This window comes from Esox lucius, chromosome 23, assembly GCF_011004845.1.
Source record: "Esox lucius isolate fEsoLuc1 chromosome 23, fEsoLuc1.pri, whole genome shotgun sequence".
Taxonomy (NCBI): Eukaryota; Metazoa; Chordata; class Actinopteri; order Esociformes; family Esocidae; genus Esox; species Esox lucius.
This window is the reverse complement of record NC_047591.1, coordinates 9,993,747-10,012,258: the sequence shown is the minus strand read 5'-3', so window position 1 is coordinate 10,012,258 and position 18,512 is coordinate 9,993,747. Positions and strand designations below refer to the sequence as shown.

The following is an 18,512-nucleotide window of genomic DNA, read 5'->3' as shown; positions in this document are numbered from 1 at the left end:
TAATTGTCTATGTAACTGTGTAAGTCATTGATATAATGTACTTAAAATGCACTAGCACACATTCCATGTAGCTGTGAATCTGCCTACTTCGTTGCGTGGGATGTTCAGGGACCTCTCTTCTACAAGTAAATATTGCCATCTAGTGAACATTTGTATGATCTGCAAAGTGAAGTTCTTTGTGGTCTCAGAACGGAGTAAAAATAGTTACTATTCGCTTTACATTTTTTAAACAGACATACAGTGACATTGTGCAAAGTATTAGCAGTTGGTGAGCAAAGTTTGCAATATGGTTTCTTATTTAATTTAATTAGCCTAATGAAATTGTCTAAAATACTCGGTAGACGGTCATCTAATTATTTATTTGTCAAATCATGCAACTCTTTCCTTTCCTAAAGTGCGTGGTCACTTCTGGTCATTCCCAAAGGTGAAACTGTGGAATTACAGTCAGTGACGTCACCGTCAGGTGATTGGGGTGTTTTGTGGGACAGTTAGAGGGTATCAACCGAGCAGCATTTTCACTGATTAGCAAAAGGTATAGATGCGCATGTACAGACTTTTAATAAAGCCAACGTAAGCTTATCCAGACGATTTTTTTTTTGACAATTGCGGCAGATGTTAGGCCAACACTTTTTTTTGTTAGATGACGTCAAGACAAGGAAACGCTGTAAATCCAAAACGAGTCTGAAGAAAACAAAATAGAAATATCAAGGTTTTATCTTCAACAATAACGTTCTGGTATAAGTTAAATTCTTCTTTCAAGGGATACTTAATCACCCGTGAGTACTTACAGTGCGATTAATTTAGCATAGCCCGTGTGACGCACAACAAGTTTCGTTTTCACCTTATTTGTACCCTTAAGTTAACGGTCTAAGTTTGAGACCACGTACAGTAAACTAAGTTGATTTTATTAACAGTTTTGCCTGGGTGGAATTTCAGATAAAGATGCGAAAGTGGAAAAGTAGTAAGTTAGAAGAAAACGAAACATTTCTGTACAGTACAGTAGTCTAGCTATCTTTGTGATGTTATGATATGTAACGAGTCGTTGTTTAGGTGTCATCATTTCATTTATATATTTAGTAGTGATTACCGAACCAGGGACTACTCTCATGCAGGCTGATGGCCTGTCTCTAACACTGTTTTTCAATACATACCACGAGGTAGTGGTTGATACGTTTCCTCAATAGAGGATGATCGACTGCATTCAGTATGAGTCAGCCGTTGTATAATGTGGTTGATCGCTTCTCTGACAAGGCAGGCACTGTGGTTTTGTAGGTTAAATACAAGCAATTTTAGAGAATCGCATACTTTCATAAGCTGATCCCATATTGTATTTTCCACTTGTATGACTTTGCAACAAAAGCGATGGCGTCCAGCTCCCCCATGGTGAATGGGGACATTTCACGGGGTCCTGGCTCCCAACCCGGCCACACAACTGACACCCTGGAGGAAACACTGCAGCAGATGAACAGTCTCATCCAGGAGAACAGAGACCTGAAAGGTGAGATATGGAGAGGGGAACCAGAATGGGGTGCGGTCACCAGGCTTGTTGTAAAGTCTAGATTTCTCTATGGGACATTGGGACTTTATTTCATAAGGTTATAATTATCTTTCCTTGGCTGACAATGTTAGTGATTGTTATGTCAGTGTGTACTTGCACATGTGACTGTTTGTGTGTGTATTCTAATGTAGCCTCCTGTAAATCTTACCCCACAGAGGCTCTGAGGCAGACCAACATAGCGATGAAGGAGCGCTTTGAGGGACTGTCTGTGTGGAAGGAGAAGCAGAGAGAGGAGAGGGACTTTCTCCAGGGGAGGTTGGAGGAGGCCCGCAGCCGCATGGAGGCCCTTTCCACACACAACCAGGAGCTCAGCAGGAGGATGGAGGAGCTGCAAGGAGGAGGAGCTGATGGGAAGGGCCAGGTGAGCAAAAAAGGGAGAACTGTTTACAGGGTTAGCCCTGGGGATAAACCTCACGCTAAAAGCTCCATATTAGATGGAGAAATAAATGTATAGAAAACTATACAATAACTTATGGTTGTATTTAGATTCTTGGTAGAGTTTTTAATAACATGGAAAGGCTTCGAAGTTGGAGTGTTTATATATGTAGCAGTGACTTTGTTTATGTCACTTCCAGGCCCAGGCACCCAATCAGAATGCGGAACTGGAGGCGCTGCGTGCTCAGGTGGTGCGCCTGCAGGCAGAGAAAAGTGACCTGGTGGCCATGAACTCGGAACTCCAGCTCAAGACAGGTCAGGGGTCAGAGGATGACTCCTTCATAGAGATCAGGATCGCTGTGAGTAACTCGTTCTCATAGGAAACACACACACGCACACAATATATAGATGTTTATCTTTCACTTCTGCATGCACGTAGAGAGAGGAAACTGGCAATGACCTGCGTCATGATCTGAGGGACCCCAGGTATGACATGACGGCATCGCGACAGGAGTCTGAGGAACTGACGGTGAGCCAGCTGCTCCAGTCCCTGAGGAAGGAGACCCAGAGGGTGGAGAGACTCCAAATTGATCTCCAGGCTGCCAGAGCAAGGTAGGCCTCAGTTCTGTCCGGGTGGAATTTGGTGTGTATAAGTGTGATGTAGGTATGTGTGTAACCATATTTCTGTGTCACTCAGAATTACAGAGCTGGAAGAAAAGGAAACCATCTCGGAGAACAGCACACAGACATCTCTAGAGGTTGTGTCCCCAGCACTAGATACCACAGCACATGGCTCTAAAACAGAACCAGAGGAGAACCAGCAGAACTCTGGGAAAGACGACAAGGTAGATAAACAGACGGGCCGGGTAAGCGCTTGTCCTTCACCTTGTAAGAATAGCCAAGTTATTGAGATTTAAAATGGCATCTTAATTAGAAAAGCCAGTTTGTTTACGGTTTATTTTATGCCCATTGTGTGTCAGGCTGCATCAGAAGTGGAGAATCTCAAGGCTCAGATGATGACATTGTTTAAAGAGCTGCAGCAGGCACAGAGCAAACTAGATGAGGCAGATGGCATGAAGAAGAACCTGCAGGACAGGTAAGAGAGGAATTAGCAGAGGGAATAAGAATGTTTGCCAGATAACTGTAACCTTCACCTCCCCCGTGCAGATGCAGGGATGTGGAGCAGGAGGTGGGAACTCTACGGGCCCAGCTGGTTGAGAAGCAGGCGGTACAGAGTGAGAACGACAGACTGAAGCTACAACTGGAAAGCATCCAGGCCCAGATCTTGCTAGAGCAGAGGAAGGCTGGAGAGGATAGGTGGAGTGGCGCATGCTCGCACACACTGACACCGACACAAACACAATTCACCATGGCTATTCCCTCTGGCGATGTTGTTCATTCACTTGGATGGGAGATTTGGATGGAAATTCCCTGCTCCCTCCTCTCCTCCCTTGTCTCCGTTCCCCTGATGACTATCCTTTTCCTCTGATGGGTGAGAGTAGTTTCTATGTCTGGATGCTTCCTAGTCACTGTGGTTGACAGTTGACTGTCCTCTGTTCAGGACAAACCTGTCCCAGCTGAAGGAAGCCTACACCAAGCTGTTTGAGGACTACAACGAGTTAAAGCAAGAGAGCAAGAAGAGAGAGGTGACTATGTTACTTAGAGTCAGTCCAACAGAAATAGGTCTCGTTTGGCACTCTGTTTTGTTCCTGTTAGATTGGTCAGTTATTACCAAACTATGGATGTGATACTAAAATAGTTAATGAATTAACATTTATACAATACAAAAAGTATTAGGGAAAGTAATATATTTTGGCTCTCTATTTCAAATAACTCCTCGACTGTGGTGTTAGAGTGTTACTGTCAGCTTTAATTTGAGCATATTTTCATCCATATCAGAAGAGCCATTTGCCAAAAAGAGTAAGTACCAGATTACCAAATTACCAGAATTAACAGCATGGTTTGTACATTTTTTAGGGATTCGTTTTAGGGATTATTATGTACAAGAATGTACTTAGGTGTTGTACTTGACAGCAAATCCTTCACATATAGTGATTGCCTGGAGTCTGTGATTTCAGTTCAAAGTTCAAAGTTTGAATGTTGAACACAGATCTGTACCTCTTTACTTCCCTCAGGAAATGGTGGTTCTAGACATAAAGTTTGGCTTTTGGTGTTGTTAAAATTAAAATAAAAGTTATAGTGTATTTGATGAATCTGCTGGTCTCTGTGTGGCCTCCAGCCACTGGTCACTAAGGAGGAAGTGGGAGACCTGCAAACAAGACTGGATGCAGCAGAAAAGGCGCTGGCGGCTAAACAACAGCAGATAGATGCCATGAAGCAGGAGATCTACCAGAAGGAGGAAGAGCTAGAGACCATCTCTGTGTTTCAGGCCCAGGTAGCTCATTTATTTTTCATGATTACATTTTGTGTGCTTGTGTATTGTGTAGGAACACGTTACCAGTAACATGTACTTAAGGGAGCCGTATAGATTATTTGTTCTCCATGTGGAAGCTGGGTGAATTGCAAAAACAACCATTTGCAGAGAGAACAATTAAATTACATCTGTGCTGCAGCAAGGAACCGATTTCCTATATGTATGGCGCTAACCACGAATAGCCAATCAACAACATAAAACCTACCCTTCCTCGTCCTTCCTTCCTAGAGTACAAACAACCTTGGCGTGACCCTAGACAACACCCTGTAGTTCTCTGTAAACATCAGTGACAGACAATGACTTACTTGTCTATGTTTCGTTACATTTGTGTGAACAGTGTCCAATGCTTTTGTAAAAAAAAACATTTGATGTTCATTTCTGACAGCGATCCAAGTTAGTTTTGTAGAGTACTTCAGGATGGAAGGGATGTTATGATGATAGATGATAAAAAATGGACACAGACATTCAGTCAACAATCAGTCAAGAACAAGGTTACAGAGCGTTTGGTGTGTGTTTTACTTTGCGCAGGCAGAAGTTTATTCCTCTGACTTCTATGCTGAGCGAGCAGCTCGGGAAAAGATCCACGAGGAGAAGGAACGCCTGTCTGCCCAGCTGGAGTTTGTCAAGAAGCAGAACACACAGCTACAGGATGAGCTTGAGTCACTTGGCAGGTGCATATCCCATAATTACATATTGTGGCTTTCAAAAGTGTTCCCCCACTTGGAGTGATTTTTTTACACTTTATTGCATTACAATGTCAGGGTTATTTGCCACTGATCAACCCAAAACTGAGTTCTGTAATGTCGAAGTAAAAAAATACATTGAATTATTTACAAACAAGAAAATGGAAAATTTTGCTCAGGTACTCACCCCCAGAGGGCTCATGACAACTAAAGCAGTTACAATGTTCCCTGGCTGGGCTGGGAGACACTGTGTATACTGCAACAACAGCCTGGCTAACTAAAGGAGTTACAATGTTCCCTGGCTGGGCGGGGAGACACTGTGTATATCCTGCAACAACAGCCTGGCTAACTAAAGGAGTTACAGTGTTCCCTGGCTGGGCTGGGAGACACTGTGTATACTGCAACAACAGCCTGGCTAACTAAAGGAGTTACGGGCTGGGAGACACTATGTATAGTGCAACAACACCCTGGGTGCTTCACAAAGTTGGGGCCATACAGTAATCATTTAGGGGCCCTCATTTTATGCTATTTTTATATGGAAGGAATGCACCACAAAAAAAAACCAATTAGAAAGCCCTACAAAATACAATTACTTGTGCATATGATATCCAGTTGTACCTCATGGTGTTCATTATTAACATTCAAATGGACTACCTTTCACCGTAGCACCACCTGGGCAGTCCGTTTACCCAAGGTAGTCCTAATATAATTTATAAAGGTAAATTATAGATGGACTGGTAGATCATCAGGTTTTGGGTGTGTGAAAAGTCCCTCAGTGGGTGGATAAGGCTGACCGTGCAGGAAGGTTTCCTAAAGCTGGACCTGCTAGTTCTGTCCTGGATTCAACCAGGTGGCCGAAGTCACGCGGCTACACAGCCAGGCGGTGACTTGGTCCGATCTGGGCCCGTCGGCGGAACACACGAGGGGCATCCCTACCTATGCCTCATGCTTATGGCTGTGAAGCTCCACCTACAACCTGACTTCATGTCTCTTTTTTTTCTTTTTTTAGACAATCTCTGAGTGACATGCAGAGGAGACATGTGTCACACGGAGGCAATCCACAAGGGGGCGACAGTCCACATAACATGCAGGGAGCCAGAGGTACTTCATAGTTTAGGGAAGGAGAAAGAGATGAGGCCTCATATCAGGACATATCATTCACAATATTTAATGTAATGTTATTATTGCATTATCATTGAGTATCAAAACCCTGTGCACCTCCCTGTCCAATTGATCTGTATTTACAAACATGATAAATCATTTTATCATGGTGTATATTAGCAATTAAGATCACCATATAACTTTGTCTGTGGTAGGTGGTGATGCCAGGGACTGGCAGCAGCAGGGGAATATTCCGGAGCATGCCTGCCCCAAGTGTAGTGAGATCTTACCAGATCTGGACAGCCTGCAGATTCACATAATGGACTGCATCATCTGAGCCTTCTTCAGCATCCTTGTCATCAGCAACAAAGCCAAATGCTCAAGTAGCAGACGCACCTTAATACGAGGCTTCTACTTTGTCATGTCATCACTTGACATCAGTAAAATGCAGGTTATTATTTAAATGAAGTGGGATTTTTTTGGTATGTGTATTACTACAGATGATTATATTTAAATGTATCCTTACATTGCACAGCTATAGACACATGTTGATTTTGTTTGATTAGAAGGTGAAAAATATCTGTTGAAATATGTTCTTTTGGTGATAAATGTAACTTCTTCTTGATAGCTGTGTACTGTATATTTTCTTGCGAAAGAGTTCATTCTAATTGCTTATTTTGGATTTTTGGTGAGCTGGTGCTGGTTCTTTTTAATCAAGCTCCTGCTTTTTAATGATGATCTTATTAATCTATCAATATATCCAACATAATGGTTTGTGCTGTGAATTCTTGGAAGATAAATTGCTTTATCCGAAGGATGCCCTAGGCACGAGCAAACGTTATCTATGGACATGGTTTGCAAATTTAGCTTTGAACACATGCTCGGCTTATGTAGCTTACATGAAGGCGTACATATTTAGATATATGACTATGCAAGGGGTGTCTTACTGCATTAACTACTAAGATCAGTATCCAGCTACAACTCTTTTATTGGTTCTATAAAGAAATTATAAATAATAGGACCAATATAATAAACTTTTTTTTCTGGTACAACTGTCATTTGGTTTGTGGTGCGATTTAGTGAAAGTCCAATAACACTGTGGTCTGAAAAGCTTGTAAAATGAGTAACCAGTCCAGATAGTCCTACTGGTTTACATTCACAAATCAAATCTGTTTACATTTGCAAGTGGTTTAAACCCTACAATGCATAGATTACCAGGTGGTTTTAACTGTCATACTCTCGAATAAGTGCATAAGGTAGTGTTTCTCAACGTTGATCCTGGGGACCCCAGGGGTGCACGTTTTGGTTCTTGCCCTAGGGCTTAAACGCCTGATTCAAATTAAAGACTTAATGATGGGTTGATTACGTGGTAAGGCAATATTTGAATCAGGGGTTTAAGTACTAGGGCAGAAAAAAACGTGCATCCCATGGGGTCCCCAGGACATAAACCTGGAAAAAGTGAAATTCTCCTTCAATACCAACAACGAAAATGGAAAAACAATTCGAGAAGGTCATGGGCGGAGCAGAGCGTTGGAAGTGGAAATGACGACTTAATGATTCAGATGTTTACATCTGTTGGGCAATAAGGCTTTTTGTGCTATCCCCGCTGTTGCCAGATACATACTTTTAAATGACCCCGCATGTGCCTCGTTTAGAGGCACCACAGTCAATCAAATACACTTTAGATATTTAATTCACTTGCTGTTTTTTTTCTGTCAACAAGGTATACATTTGCATGTGAAATCGTAGTATTTTTTGCAAGTAGAAAAATCTGTTGGCAGGCAAAATAGAAAGACACCTCATTCTATTTCACGGGGGTCTTTCGTTTAGCGCCAGATTTCAGTAGTTTTGAAGAAAGGAAGACCGACACAAAGGTGACAGTTCTTTATTTGCAAGTAATTCTCATATTTTATAGCACGCGAAGTAAACGATCCACCGCGTAGTTTGATTTACGTGACATTTTCTACGCCTCAAAGTTTCATTGTATCTACTGGCGGTGCAAACTTGGTATGTTAGGCTTAGCATGGCTCCTGGCTGACGAGTTACATTGTTAATGCTTCCACGTCTTTCGGACTGGTGTGGATATCTTTTTTCTATATTGCTGTTAGCTTTGTTGGAATGTTATGAAGAATCGGACGGTTCGCTTGTTTTATGTAAGAGGACAGCAAGACCCTAGATATAATCAGTTTACAAAGTTGTCGCGCTGTGTTATGTCCTTGACATTTAATGACATCGATAAAATATTGTTAGTCCTCATGTATAGTAACTATGACATTTAAAATACCTTTTGCATGTTTCATTATTACTAGATCAGCGTTTTAGTCTTGATCTTCAAATGACAAGAAATGGATGGTAAGTAAAACAACTCATTGTTTGTTTTGTGGGGATTCCATCAGTACTTGAGTGGTATAGTCGTTATTGGATCGGGTTATATACTTTAATAAATTCTTACTTTTACCGCTCAACTATTGAAGCAGGTTGGGGGCATATTCAATACACAACTTCGACCTGACCAAAATGAGATCTAATCAAATCTGTAGTTAACTGTGTGTGCGTGCGTCAGGTGAGGATGACCTGGACATTCTAACAGCGCTTCTGGCTGAGAATGAGGTTGAACAGGAGCAGCAAGCTAAATGGGAAGTTGAAGACAACTTGGATGACCTTTTTGATAAGGAGGATGATGAAGTCTACAGGGAAGCGCTGGAGGAAACGGGGGAGCAAGACGGGGGGGGTGGGGGAGAAAGGAGCTTCTGCTCTTTTTGGAGATATCGATGGTACTGAGGAGGAAGAAGCTAATACCCAGCTGCCTCTAGTAAAATCGCCCACCAACCTAAATACATCTCAAGAGGATTTACAAGGTTTGTCTAGTCCCTTCTAGTTCTTAGAATAGCACTATAGCATTGTATTAACTACAATCGTGTGAATAAAGCACTTTATTGTATAGTATCAGCTACACTCCGTCCCATTGTGCTTCTTCACTCATGGTGCAGTAGCTGTCTGGTTTCCATGGTGTTTCTGTGTTTTCAGAGGAGCTGAGGCGTATGCAGGAGCAGATGCGGAGGCTCCAACAGCAGTTGGAGGCCACCCAGAAGGCCTCAGCAGCCCACTCCTCACCAGACAGTACCCCAGAAACCAAGACAAGCTCCAAACCAAAACCTTTGTCGCAGGCCACCTCTACACAGAGCTCCTCCAAGCCAGTTCCTCCTACACGGAAGACCAAGTCCTCAGCAGGTATTTATTTAGTCTCTCCTTTTTAAAAACTAAAATAAATGATTGGTGGCACTGGCCCCGCTAGGTTTTTCCACTGCATTTCATTCCCTGTGTAACGGCTGCACAATCATATACGGTCATAGTCTCTCCTTAAAATTACTGATTTTAAGACCTTTAAATGATAGTCTACTGAGATAATATAGAAATCAATTGTCTAAGCAAACATTTTGGGATTCAAAATACAATATGTGCAACCTAATCCGGGGATTCAAATACATTTTGGATTGACATTTAGGCTATTGCAGGAACACTAAGTACTGACCGTGTAATTTAGGGCTGTCCTAAATGACATAGTCTCTCCAAAACCTCAATCATGAGCTGGCTGTGGATGCTGCACCCAAGAAGGCTAAGAAGTACCTCTTTAAAAGGCTTAAAACCTACATAAACAGAAAGCGCCACAACAAAGTGGATGTGCTCCCATCTCCGGAGAGCCAGGATGCCTCCGCCTTACCACGGTACTCCCCCGTCCAGCCCAGGAAGTGGGCATGGAGAGAAAAGGCCCCGGAAAGATCTGGGCCCAATCAAGAGCCTTGAATGCCTCAAAACAGGCCCTCGCCAGCATCCCTGAGGAGACTATCCAGGAGTTGATGGATGAGCTGTCCTGGGATATTGAGGACAAACAGGCCAACAAGTCCCCCTGGAAATGTTTTCAGTGCTCCTTCAAGAGGAAGAAGGGCCACACTGCTGACAAAGAGGATGACATGACCACTGAAAGCTGCTTTCCTGAGATTGCTCTGCAGATAATTTGCATTCCAGTCAATTTTGAGGGATGGGAGGAGCCATGTGGAGGGTCCAAAAGGTTGAACTCTCACTTTTCTATATGCTATTGCAAAACTCTTCAATGCCATAGAGGAAAAACAACACATCTTCATGCATCTTCACCTAAATTGAACCGGGGCTACTTTGAAATATGCACATATTTTATGTAATGAAACAATATTCCTGGTCTTTCAAATTCCTTTGATAATAAACAAGGTTTATTCATTCCACCTGGTTAGCTAAAAGTCACTGAAATGTACTCATCACTATAATAGTTAAATGCAGTGCAGTAGGCTATGTACACATTGGGATGACACAGAAAGTTCCGACAAAGGATCACTCAGCAGACAACGAAATGTGTTCAATAATGGTGGGTGTATCTAGTATGTCTAATCAATGTCATTCTAAGCTGTATTCAAATCAACTCTTTTTGTTGGGTGTTTAAGACCAAGGGAGTTTTCTTTACATCACCAAACAATGACCAGTTGACTGGTGTCAGTCCTAATGGCATGTAAGAAGTGTGTATGTATGCATGTCTATCATGTCAAAGAGAGATGTTTAAGGCTGTCACTTCGACTGTTGTTTTCCACAGTGGGAAAGCCTTCGGCTGGCCAAGACACGTGTGGCCTGGCCAAGCTACAGTCATCTTCCGACTTCACCGCCCAGCTGAGCAGCGCCGATCTGTTCAAACACAAAGGTCAAAGAACAGCTCACCAGGTCAAAGCCTCCAGCTCTACAGGCGCCCCAGAGAAAAGAGGCCCGCTGGTGGAGATTAGGACTCACAGCTCATTCCTGCCAGTTGCCAGCAGCGGGAAGACCAACGATGCTGGACGTTCCTCACCTCCTTCCCAGAGCAAGACCGCCGCTGGCCTAGCCGCCCTTCGAAAAGTGAACCCCCTTCCATCCCTGCCTAAAGACGTCGCCATTGAGAAGTACTCTGGACTCCGGCTGAGGTCAGAATGCGTTCACTTCCCTCTTGCACACACTTTCTGGAGCGATACACATAGAGCCGTCTTCCCTGAGTCTCTGGTCTGAACTGATGGTTGTTTCAGGCGGCCACGGGTGTCCTCCACGGAGATGGATCGTAAGATGGCCGACCGCAGGCTGATCCGGCTCTCTCAGTTGCCTGAGCGCCTGTCCAGGGAGAAGCTGGAAGAGAACGACTGGGTCACCTTTGCCGTGCTGGTCAGCAAGGCCACGCCACAGAGCAACAGCAGTGTAAGAACAGCACAAACTCTTTAACCTTCACCTGAAACTACTTAAGCTCCCTACAAATATAACTATTTACTTTTTGTTGTCCGTTTAGTCACAAACACATACAAATATTTTTTTCATTTTTTTTACCTCAGTAACCCTTCCTGATGTTTGTTCATACAGTATCTCACAAAAGTGAGTACACCCCTCACATTTATGTTAATATTTCATGATATATTTGATTACACTGAAGAAATGACATGTTGCTATAATGTGAAGTAGTGAGAGTACAGCTTGTATAACAGTGTACATTTGTAAATGGTGAAATAAATCATTAAATATAGATATACACCATTACATATGTTATGTTTTCTATGCATCCTTTTATTTATCATTTAAATTATATACTTCCCTTTTTAGTTATTTATGGTGTATATATTTATTTAATCAAGTCCTCCATAAAGACATCTTTGTTCCTCCTCCCGTAGGGTAAGACGTTCAGCATCTGGAAGCTGTCTGACCTCCATGACCTGGAAGTATATGTATCTCTCTTCCTGTTTGGTGAAGTGCATAAGGAGCACTGGAAGACTGAGCCTGGTACCGTGATGGGAATCCTAAACCCCAACCCCATGAAGCCTAAAGATGGATATGATGGGGTGAGGGGCCTCTGTCTGCTTTCACTAGTGTTTGTCAGTTGGTGTGGGTCATTCTCACCAACCAAGGCCTTCTTACCATCTCTCTTTGTCCCTTTCTCTAACCTAAATAATATTTTTAGGTCTCCTTGTCTGTGGACCACCCTCAGAAAGTGTTGTTGATGGGGGAAGCTCAGGACTTTGGCACATGTAAAGCAGCCAAGAAGAACGGAGAGCCCTGCTCTCAGATTGTCAACCTGGTGGGTTTTGGTTAATATTCAGAACCTTAAACCGATACAGCCTCTACCCACTCTGAAACCCACACTTACCTTCAGAACCACCTTAAAGGCTGATCGTTGTCATGTAACTTCTAATTCAAAATGCTGTTAATTTCTGTTTCATCTCTCTCACCCTCTTTGCAGTATGAGTGCCAGTACTGCCAGTACCATGTCAAGGCCCAGTATAAGAAGATGAGTTCCCAGCGTGCCGAGCTACAGTCATCTTTCTCTGGGAAGGCCACAGGGAAGGTCAAGGGGAAGACCAACAGCCTGAAGGAACGACTCTGTCAGACAGGTTTCCACTATGGTGGCCTCTCCTCACCAGCCTGCTCTGCCGCACTGTGAGTGTGTGTGTGTGTCTGTGTTTGTGTATACTGTGTGTTGATTTATAAACCTCTGAGTGTATTAGTTATGTGACCCTGTCTGGGTTTTGGTAACTTACATTCTCCTCCTCTCATGTCTAGGTCTTCATCTGGCTCCAAGAAGCCCACCCAGACCACCCTGGGGAACCTGTTTGTGAAGGGGGCCAACCAGCTGGCCAGCCAGGCCAGGAGTCTGGGTAAGACTGGGGGAGGAGGATGTCTTGGTGAGGATGACGAGGGTTAACACCACTGCTCTTCCTCTATTAATGTGTTCTTTAATGTTTCAGCCTCGGTGTCTGACAATGTGACTGGCTGCTCAGACGACTTCAAGGACCTGCTTTCCTTGCCGACCCCTGGAGCCCTTCAGCTGAAGAAACACCTCACCAAACCCTCAGGTAGCTAACAGCTTCACTAAGTCACTGGTTTACACAGATCCAGGAATGACCAGGTGGGTGTGACAATGTCAAAAACTCAGCAGAAAGACCCTAAAGACAGAACAGACCCAGTGGAATGTGATTTAAAATGTCTGAATGAGATGGAAAGTCATCACACTGTACCATTTTCTCTCTTTAATGTGTCCTCTGTCTCTCTTTCTCCCCCTCGTCTTCCCTCCCTCCCTCTCTCCCGTGGGTTCCATAGGCTCGTCCGCTGCAGGGGTCCAGTCTATCTCGGCCTCGGACCTCCTGAAACAGCAGAAACAGCAGCAGAAGCAGCTATTGGAGAACCGTCGGCGGAGAGCGGAGGAAATCCAGCAGAGAGTACTCCAGAACTCAGCTAGGGCGGAGGTCCCCGGGGCCCGTCCTCCAGCCCAGGGGGCCCTACTGTCCCCGAAAGCCGCCTCAGTGGTCCCCAGGGCCTCCCAGAGCCCCGCTTCCCCCAACACCCCCACACTGGGGAGGGGCTTCAACGAGGGGGAGGATATTCTGTTTTTTGACGAAACTCCTCCCCCACCCTCAGCAGCACTTAGCCTATCAGCCGCCAAAGTAGGTGATGGTTATCCTATCAGTGTTGCACTTCACACTTCTATAATGTGGCGTTGTCGAGAGGGTGGAGGTTAAAGGTGAAGCTGTCCCTCCCTTTTTAGTTGGCTGCTCTGAAGAAGCTGAGAATGAAGGGGTCAGGGCTGACCAGGGAAGACCCCAACTCTGTGAAGAGGAAGAGGAGCAACAGTTCGGCCATCACCGTCAGGGTGCAGAAGAATCTGTCCTCACCTAATGGTACACACCAATCACACGGACACACCCCAACACACATAGACCCAGAAGCAGCATCCATACTTATCCCCTTTCCTCTACCTGCATACAGGTGAACAGCCTGCGGTCGAGGAAGAAGAGCCCGCCCAGAAAAAGAGGCGGGAACAAATGGACTACGTCCAATCAGAGGAGTTCCAGAAGATCCTGAATGCTAAGTCCCGCCATGGGGCTGAACTTCAGGCGGTAAGCCAGCCTTGCATTAACCACAGCAGACGCCCTGAGAGTTCTTAGCCAGACCAGGCTACTACAAATACTACTACTATAACTACTACTAACACCACTGCTATTACTACTACTAACACCACTGCTATTACTACTACTAACACCACTGCTACCACTACTATTACTACTACTAACACCACTACTATTACTAACACCACTGCTACCACTACTATTACTACTACTAACACCACTACTATTACTACTACTAACACCACTACTACTACTACTATTACTACCACTACAATTACTACTACTAACACTACTACTACCACCATTGTAACCATGACAGCCTAGTGACACTGACAACCATTCTTCATTCCATTGTAATGGTCCCCCTGACTCCTACCCCAGTCTTATAATAGTTCCTCCCCGTTCAGGCGGAGTTCCAGTTGCAGGAGCGCTACTTTGATCCCCTGGTGAAGAAGGAGGCGATGGAGGAGAAGATGAGGAAAATCAGAGAGCAGAAGTGTCGAGCGGTCACCTGTAAAAAGGTCAGTTAAACCCCGGTTCTTCAGTGGAGCTTATTATTTTATTATATTGGCGTTTACAACACATCAGTTCATTACAGAGGGAGTCTTGAGTGAAGATTTAAAGCTTAAGTTATTCCTTCAGCAACGCCATTTAGCAGGTCAGAAACAATGTCTTCCCAATTGCGTTCTTGGGTTCAGTGCTTACGCTGACTTTCAATGTGCTCTGATACATTAGTGTAATGTTAAATACTGTCCATTTTAGCTTACAATTAGTTTTCTGTATTTTTACAAAAAAAAATTTGTATATATATTTATACACTAATTTCCCTCTTTATTAAGGGGGTCAGTTATTTTTTACATTGCTATAAATTAGCATGAGTCAACATACCACTGACTCCCATCTCTGTCTAACCACCCGGGATTTCAACAGCCGACTTTCGCATTTCCATAACGGCTGAGCTGCAGTTGTAGACAGATTTGATCACACTATGTGTTCGTTGCTCTGACGTGGTTGCTAAGTGGATGCTGTTGACCATGTCTCCAGTGTAAGTACACCTACTTCAAGCCTGCTGATCGCTGTGTGGAGGAGAAGCATGAGCTGTGTTGGCACGATGCCACCAAGCGCTTCTTCAAATGTCCCTGTGGTCAGAGAGCCATCGCGCTGGACCGCCTGCCACACAAACACTGCAGGTGGGAGACTGCACACTCTCTCACACACACAAGCATTTAACAGTGTAGACATTTAAACACATTATAATGCTGTGTTCTCTGTTGCAGTAACTGTGGCTTGTTCAAATGGGAAAGAGATGGCATGCTGAAGGTAAGCGTGATGTTTTTGTGCATTTGTAGTATAGTTGGACCGTAAGCATCTCCTCCTCTAATCCGATTGGTCCTCGGTCCCACTACTTCCTGTAACTGTTCCTTGTCTGTGTCCACAGGAGAAGTCGGGGCCCAAGATAGCAGGAGAGTTGCTGCAGCCTCGAGGGGACGAACAGCCCAAGTTTCTCAACAGCATGAAATAGTCCTCCCCACTGATCATCACCATCTTATTCTTTATCCTATGCAGCTGTTTATTTTAAAGTCATTGGTAGTTGGTTTTTACGAATGTGCTTATTAAATCCAGTGATTTTCCGACCGTCTCATCCACCTTTTTTCCTGACTTGACTCACTTGAAGGAATTGTCTCTGATACCTTATTTGATATGCCGGAAAGTCACAGCCTCTGGTTGTCACTAATGAACTGTTCACACCTCATTCAGTAAACTTTATCTGGGATCTGTGCTTAAATCTGCACTGTTGAAATTGTCCTTGTCCTTTTCCCTTAAATCAGCCTCTCTCCCATCTTTTTGCTCACTATCTGCTACAACTGATCTTTCTACAAGCATAAAGCATCAAGTTTTGTCAATCCTAGATTGAAATTAGCCTCTTAACCTGCTTATAGCCTAACATACAATACAACAGGCAACTTGATGTTAGTGTCGCTAAGCAGCTTTCAGTTGAAACTTCTACAAGTGATTGCTTGGAATAACTTAGTTGTCACTGTATGAGCACACCTTGTTTCACGTCTTTAGTAACAGGAGATACTGAGGGACCTGCCTGTGCTCCACTCTCTGTGACTGTTTGTGAGACTAAGGGCCATGCATTTCATGAAGTTAAGCTTGTCTATGTCATTTTGATATACATAATGTCATATGACCAGGGATGGATCTTAAGGATTTTTGGCCCTTACGAGCCAGACTAGTATACCAACATTTCCACCAGAATGGCTTAAATGTTCCTAGCCCTCTTTGCAACTGTATTTACAGAGTAAGGAACAGGGCTAGTAGTTTATAAAGAAATGTTTTTCTTTCCCAGCATTCATGTTAAGATAGTCTGTGCACAATACTATATATCCACTAGAATGACAACTATTTTGTTAACTGAATGTAACCCAAGAATAAGTGTAAATAGGCAATGTATAATGCAAACATAAATTTTTTTTAATACTTTTTTAATGGTGCTTACAAACAATCTCACATAACTACAGTGAACCAAACGTCATTGGAGCTGACTTCACGTATGTGAAGGATTAAGTGCCTAACCTAGATATCACAAAAGACTATAACATAGGCTACGATATTTATCAATCAACCCTGCATTTATCCTGTCTGATCAGTCATTCGGATTTTCATGCGTTCATGCACACAGAAAGCATTTCTGTCATTTCCCTATATTAAAACTAAATCGGCTCTGAAATGGTGATGGGCGAGTGATTCTAAAATTTGACTCACCGAAATGTAAACTGCTCCCCTTAGGAGAGTAGAGGGGGAGCAAACTTCATTTGCAGCCCTACATATGACATTGAACCTAAGATGCTGATTAATTTATGATACTGATTGATTCATGTTGTACAATGCAGCTATACACCAGACTAGATTCCTGGCTGACTGCCTTCAATCTAAAGAACTGCTGATTTTAGCTTAAAACATTATTAAACTGTGTCAGTTGTGCTCACCTTTCTTTTCAAAGAAATTAATTAGCAGGTGTTTTCCCTCAGTTTGCGTTCTTTCTTTTCTTTTTGGTACTCAGATTGCCCTTGTTTGGAGAAAGACATGACTATCATAGTAGCAGTCACTCTGCTTGATTAGCTGCGTTTAGAGACTAATTCTGGTGCAGGGGTTGACTAAACCAGTTTGTGCCTGTTGTAAGGGGTGAGAGTGACTTCAGAGCCTCCACTATATTTTTGGGATAAAAATTCTAATCAATCAACCGCTTTATTCAGCTAGTTTAAATGTATTTATGACACTAATCGCTTGCAATAAAACAAATACACATTTTCATTCCAAGATTTTCATGGGCCCTCCTACCATTAGGACCCTGGGAAGTCAGTCCCACTTTCCCCCCACTTCGACTCCCCTGGGTGGGAGGAGTGGAGGAGGAGTGGAGGAGGCCTGGAGCAAGGTAGAAGAAGGGAAGGAGTGGAGGGGGAAGGTGTGGAGGGAGGAGTCAAGGGAAGGAGAAGGAGAAAAGGACATAGAAGAGGAGAGGCGGCAAAGGATTGTGGAGACAAGAGCAGGATTTTCGATGGGAAATTTAGTTTTCTACATTTGCGTATTGAAGGGAATCCTCCCAGCATATTATTTTTATAACAAACAAATGAATATCTTAAAATGTAAAAACTGTTGTATTTCTTAATCCGCTAAGCTGTCAAAGGTTTTGTTACAGTTAATAAAACATTTCCCATATGTAATAAAATTTTATGTAGAGCTATTTTTGGAAGAAAATGCTCAGAAATAGGCTGAAATATCAGTGCTGTGATGCAAAATGTTGACTTCTTACTGTTCTGAGATATTCGCTGCTTTTATAATGATTTGTTATATACTTTGCTGTTGCGCAACTCCTGACCTGAAGACCTAAAGGAAAAACACATTTTCATACACCTTCCCCTGAATTGAACTAGAGCTATGTATATGCACATATTTTATGTAATAAAACAATATTCCTAGTCTTTTAAATTCATTTGATAACCAACCAGGTTTATTCATGCCACCAGAGAACAACCACAAGAACGGACTACATGCAGGTAAGCAAGCTAGCTAGTTATCGATCAATAAATAGCTGACTTAAGTGTCTAATTGAATCAAAGCGCTCCGTTTCGGAAGGTGCGTTCATCAGCAACTGGGAAGTGGGAAAGTTCCGACCTCGTGCGGGAGAATACACCTGAATGCTTTTTGAAAGCTCTGAGAACTAACGTTACGTTTGATATCACTAGACGTGACAAGGTTTGTAGTGACATTTTAAAAACGAATATTACTTTCTTCACACACAAATAAGACACTACATTTGTTTATTAAGGTCGTGCTCATAAGCGCAGGTGATTGTGATGTTAAAGGATACTTCGCGGTTTACTTTTGTGTAACTGAGGTAATGTTAGCCTTCGGCC

The 18,512-nt window shown here is 43.2% G+C and overlaps 2 protein-coding genes across 7 annotated transcripts; both read left to right on the top strand.

Moving 5' to 3' along the window:
* Positions 1-499: 499 nt before the first annotated feature.
* optn (optineurin) lies at positions 500-6,776 on the top strand. 3 transcript variants are annotated; one of them, XM_010901294.5, is made up of 13 exons: positions 503-776; positions 1,361-1,498; positions 1,714-1,919; positions 2,134-2,292; positions 2,373-2,545; positions 2,631-2,799; positions 2,914-3,029; positions 3,101-3,250; positions 3,495-3,579; positions 4,173-4,328; positions 4,896-5,038; positions 6,060-6,151; positions 6,367-6,776. In XM_010901294.5, exons 2-13 carry the CDS (start codon positions 1,363-1,365, stop codon positions 6,486-6,488), a joined length of 1,707 nt encoding a protein of 568 aa, XP_010899596.2. In that variant the 5' UTR covers positions 503-776; positions 1,361-1,362; the 3' UTR covers positions 6,489-6,776. The 3 variants fall into 3 exon arrangements, with proteins under 3 accessions (XP_010899598.1, XP_010899596.2, XP_010899597.2); XM_010901295.5 differs by having other exon boundaries at positions 504-776; positions 2,631-2,778; XM_010901296.5 differs by lacking the exon at positions 6,060-6,151 and having other exon boundaries at positions 500-776.
* Positions 6,777-7,743: 967 nt separating this feature from the next.
* mcm10 (minichromosome maintenance 10 replication initiation factor) lies at positions 7,744-15,722 on the top strand. 4 transcript variants are annotated; one of them, XM_034290222.1, is made up of 19 exons: positions 7,744-8,025; positions 8,461-8,503; positions 8,715-8,882; positions 8,941-9,009; positions 9,179-9,382; positions 10,773-11,133; positions 11,233-11,398; positions 11,863-12,030; positions 12,150-12,266; positions 12,429-12,625; positions 12,749-12,843; positions 12,934-13,041; positions 13,286-13,629; positions 13,731-13,863; positions 13,952-14,082; positions 14,499-14,612; positions 15,136-15,281; positions 15,369-15,411; positions 15,530-15,722. In XM_034290222.1, the coding sequence occupies exons 2-19, from the start codon at positions 8,497-8,499 to the stop codon at positions 15,611-15,613; spliced, it is 2,655 nt and encodes an 884-aa protein (XP_034146113.1). In that variant the 5' UTR covers positions 7,744-8,025; positions 8,461-8,496; the 3' UTR covers positions 15,614-15,722. The 4 variants fall into 4 exon arrangements, with proteins under 4 accessions (XP_034146113.1, XP_028972744.2, XP_028972745.2 ...); XM_029116911.2 differs by having other exon boundaries at positions 7,752-8,025; positions 8,715-9,009; XM_029116912.2 differs by lacking the exon at positions 7,744-8,025 and adding an exon at positions 8,032-8,158 and having other exon boundaries at positions 8,715-9,009.
* The last annotated feature ends 2,790 nt before the right edge of the window (positions 15,723-18,512 follow it).

Bases quoted from the DNA above. Each gene is read 5' to 3' on its own strand.
- optn (XM_010901294.5), top strand. From the start codon at position 1,363: ATGGCGTCCAGCTCCCCCATGGTGAATGGGGACATTTCACGGGGTCCT. The intron at 1,920-2,133 runs GTGAGCAAAAAA...TGTCACTTCCAG, and splicing joins GAGCTGATGGGAAGGGCCAG to GCCCAGGCACCCAATCAGAA. The intron at 2,293-2,372 runs GTGAGTAACTCG...GCATGCACGTAG, and splicing joins TCATAGAGATCAGGATCGCT to AGAGAGGAAACTGGCAATGA.
- mcm10 (XM_029116911.2), top strand. From the start codon at position 8,757: ATGAGGTTGAACAGGAGCAGCAAGCTAAATGGGAAGTTGAAGACAACT. The intron at 11,134-11,232 runs GTCAGAATGCGT...TGGTTGTTTCAG, and splicing joins TACTCTGGACTCCGGCTGAG to GCGGCCACGGGTGTCCTCCA. The intron at 13,630-13,730 runs GTAGGTGATGGT...CTCCCTTTTTAG, and splicing joins TTAGCCTATCAGCCGCCAAA to TTGGCTGCTCTGAAGAAGCT.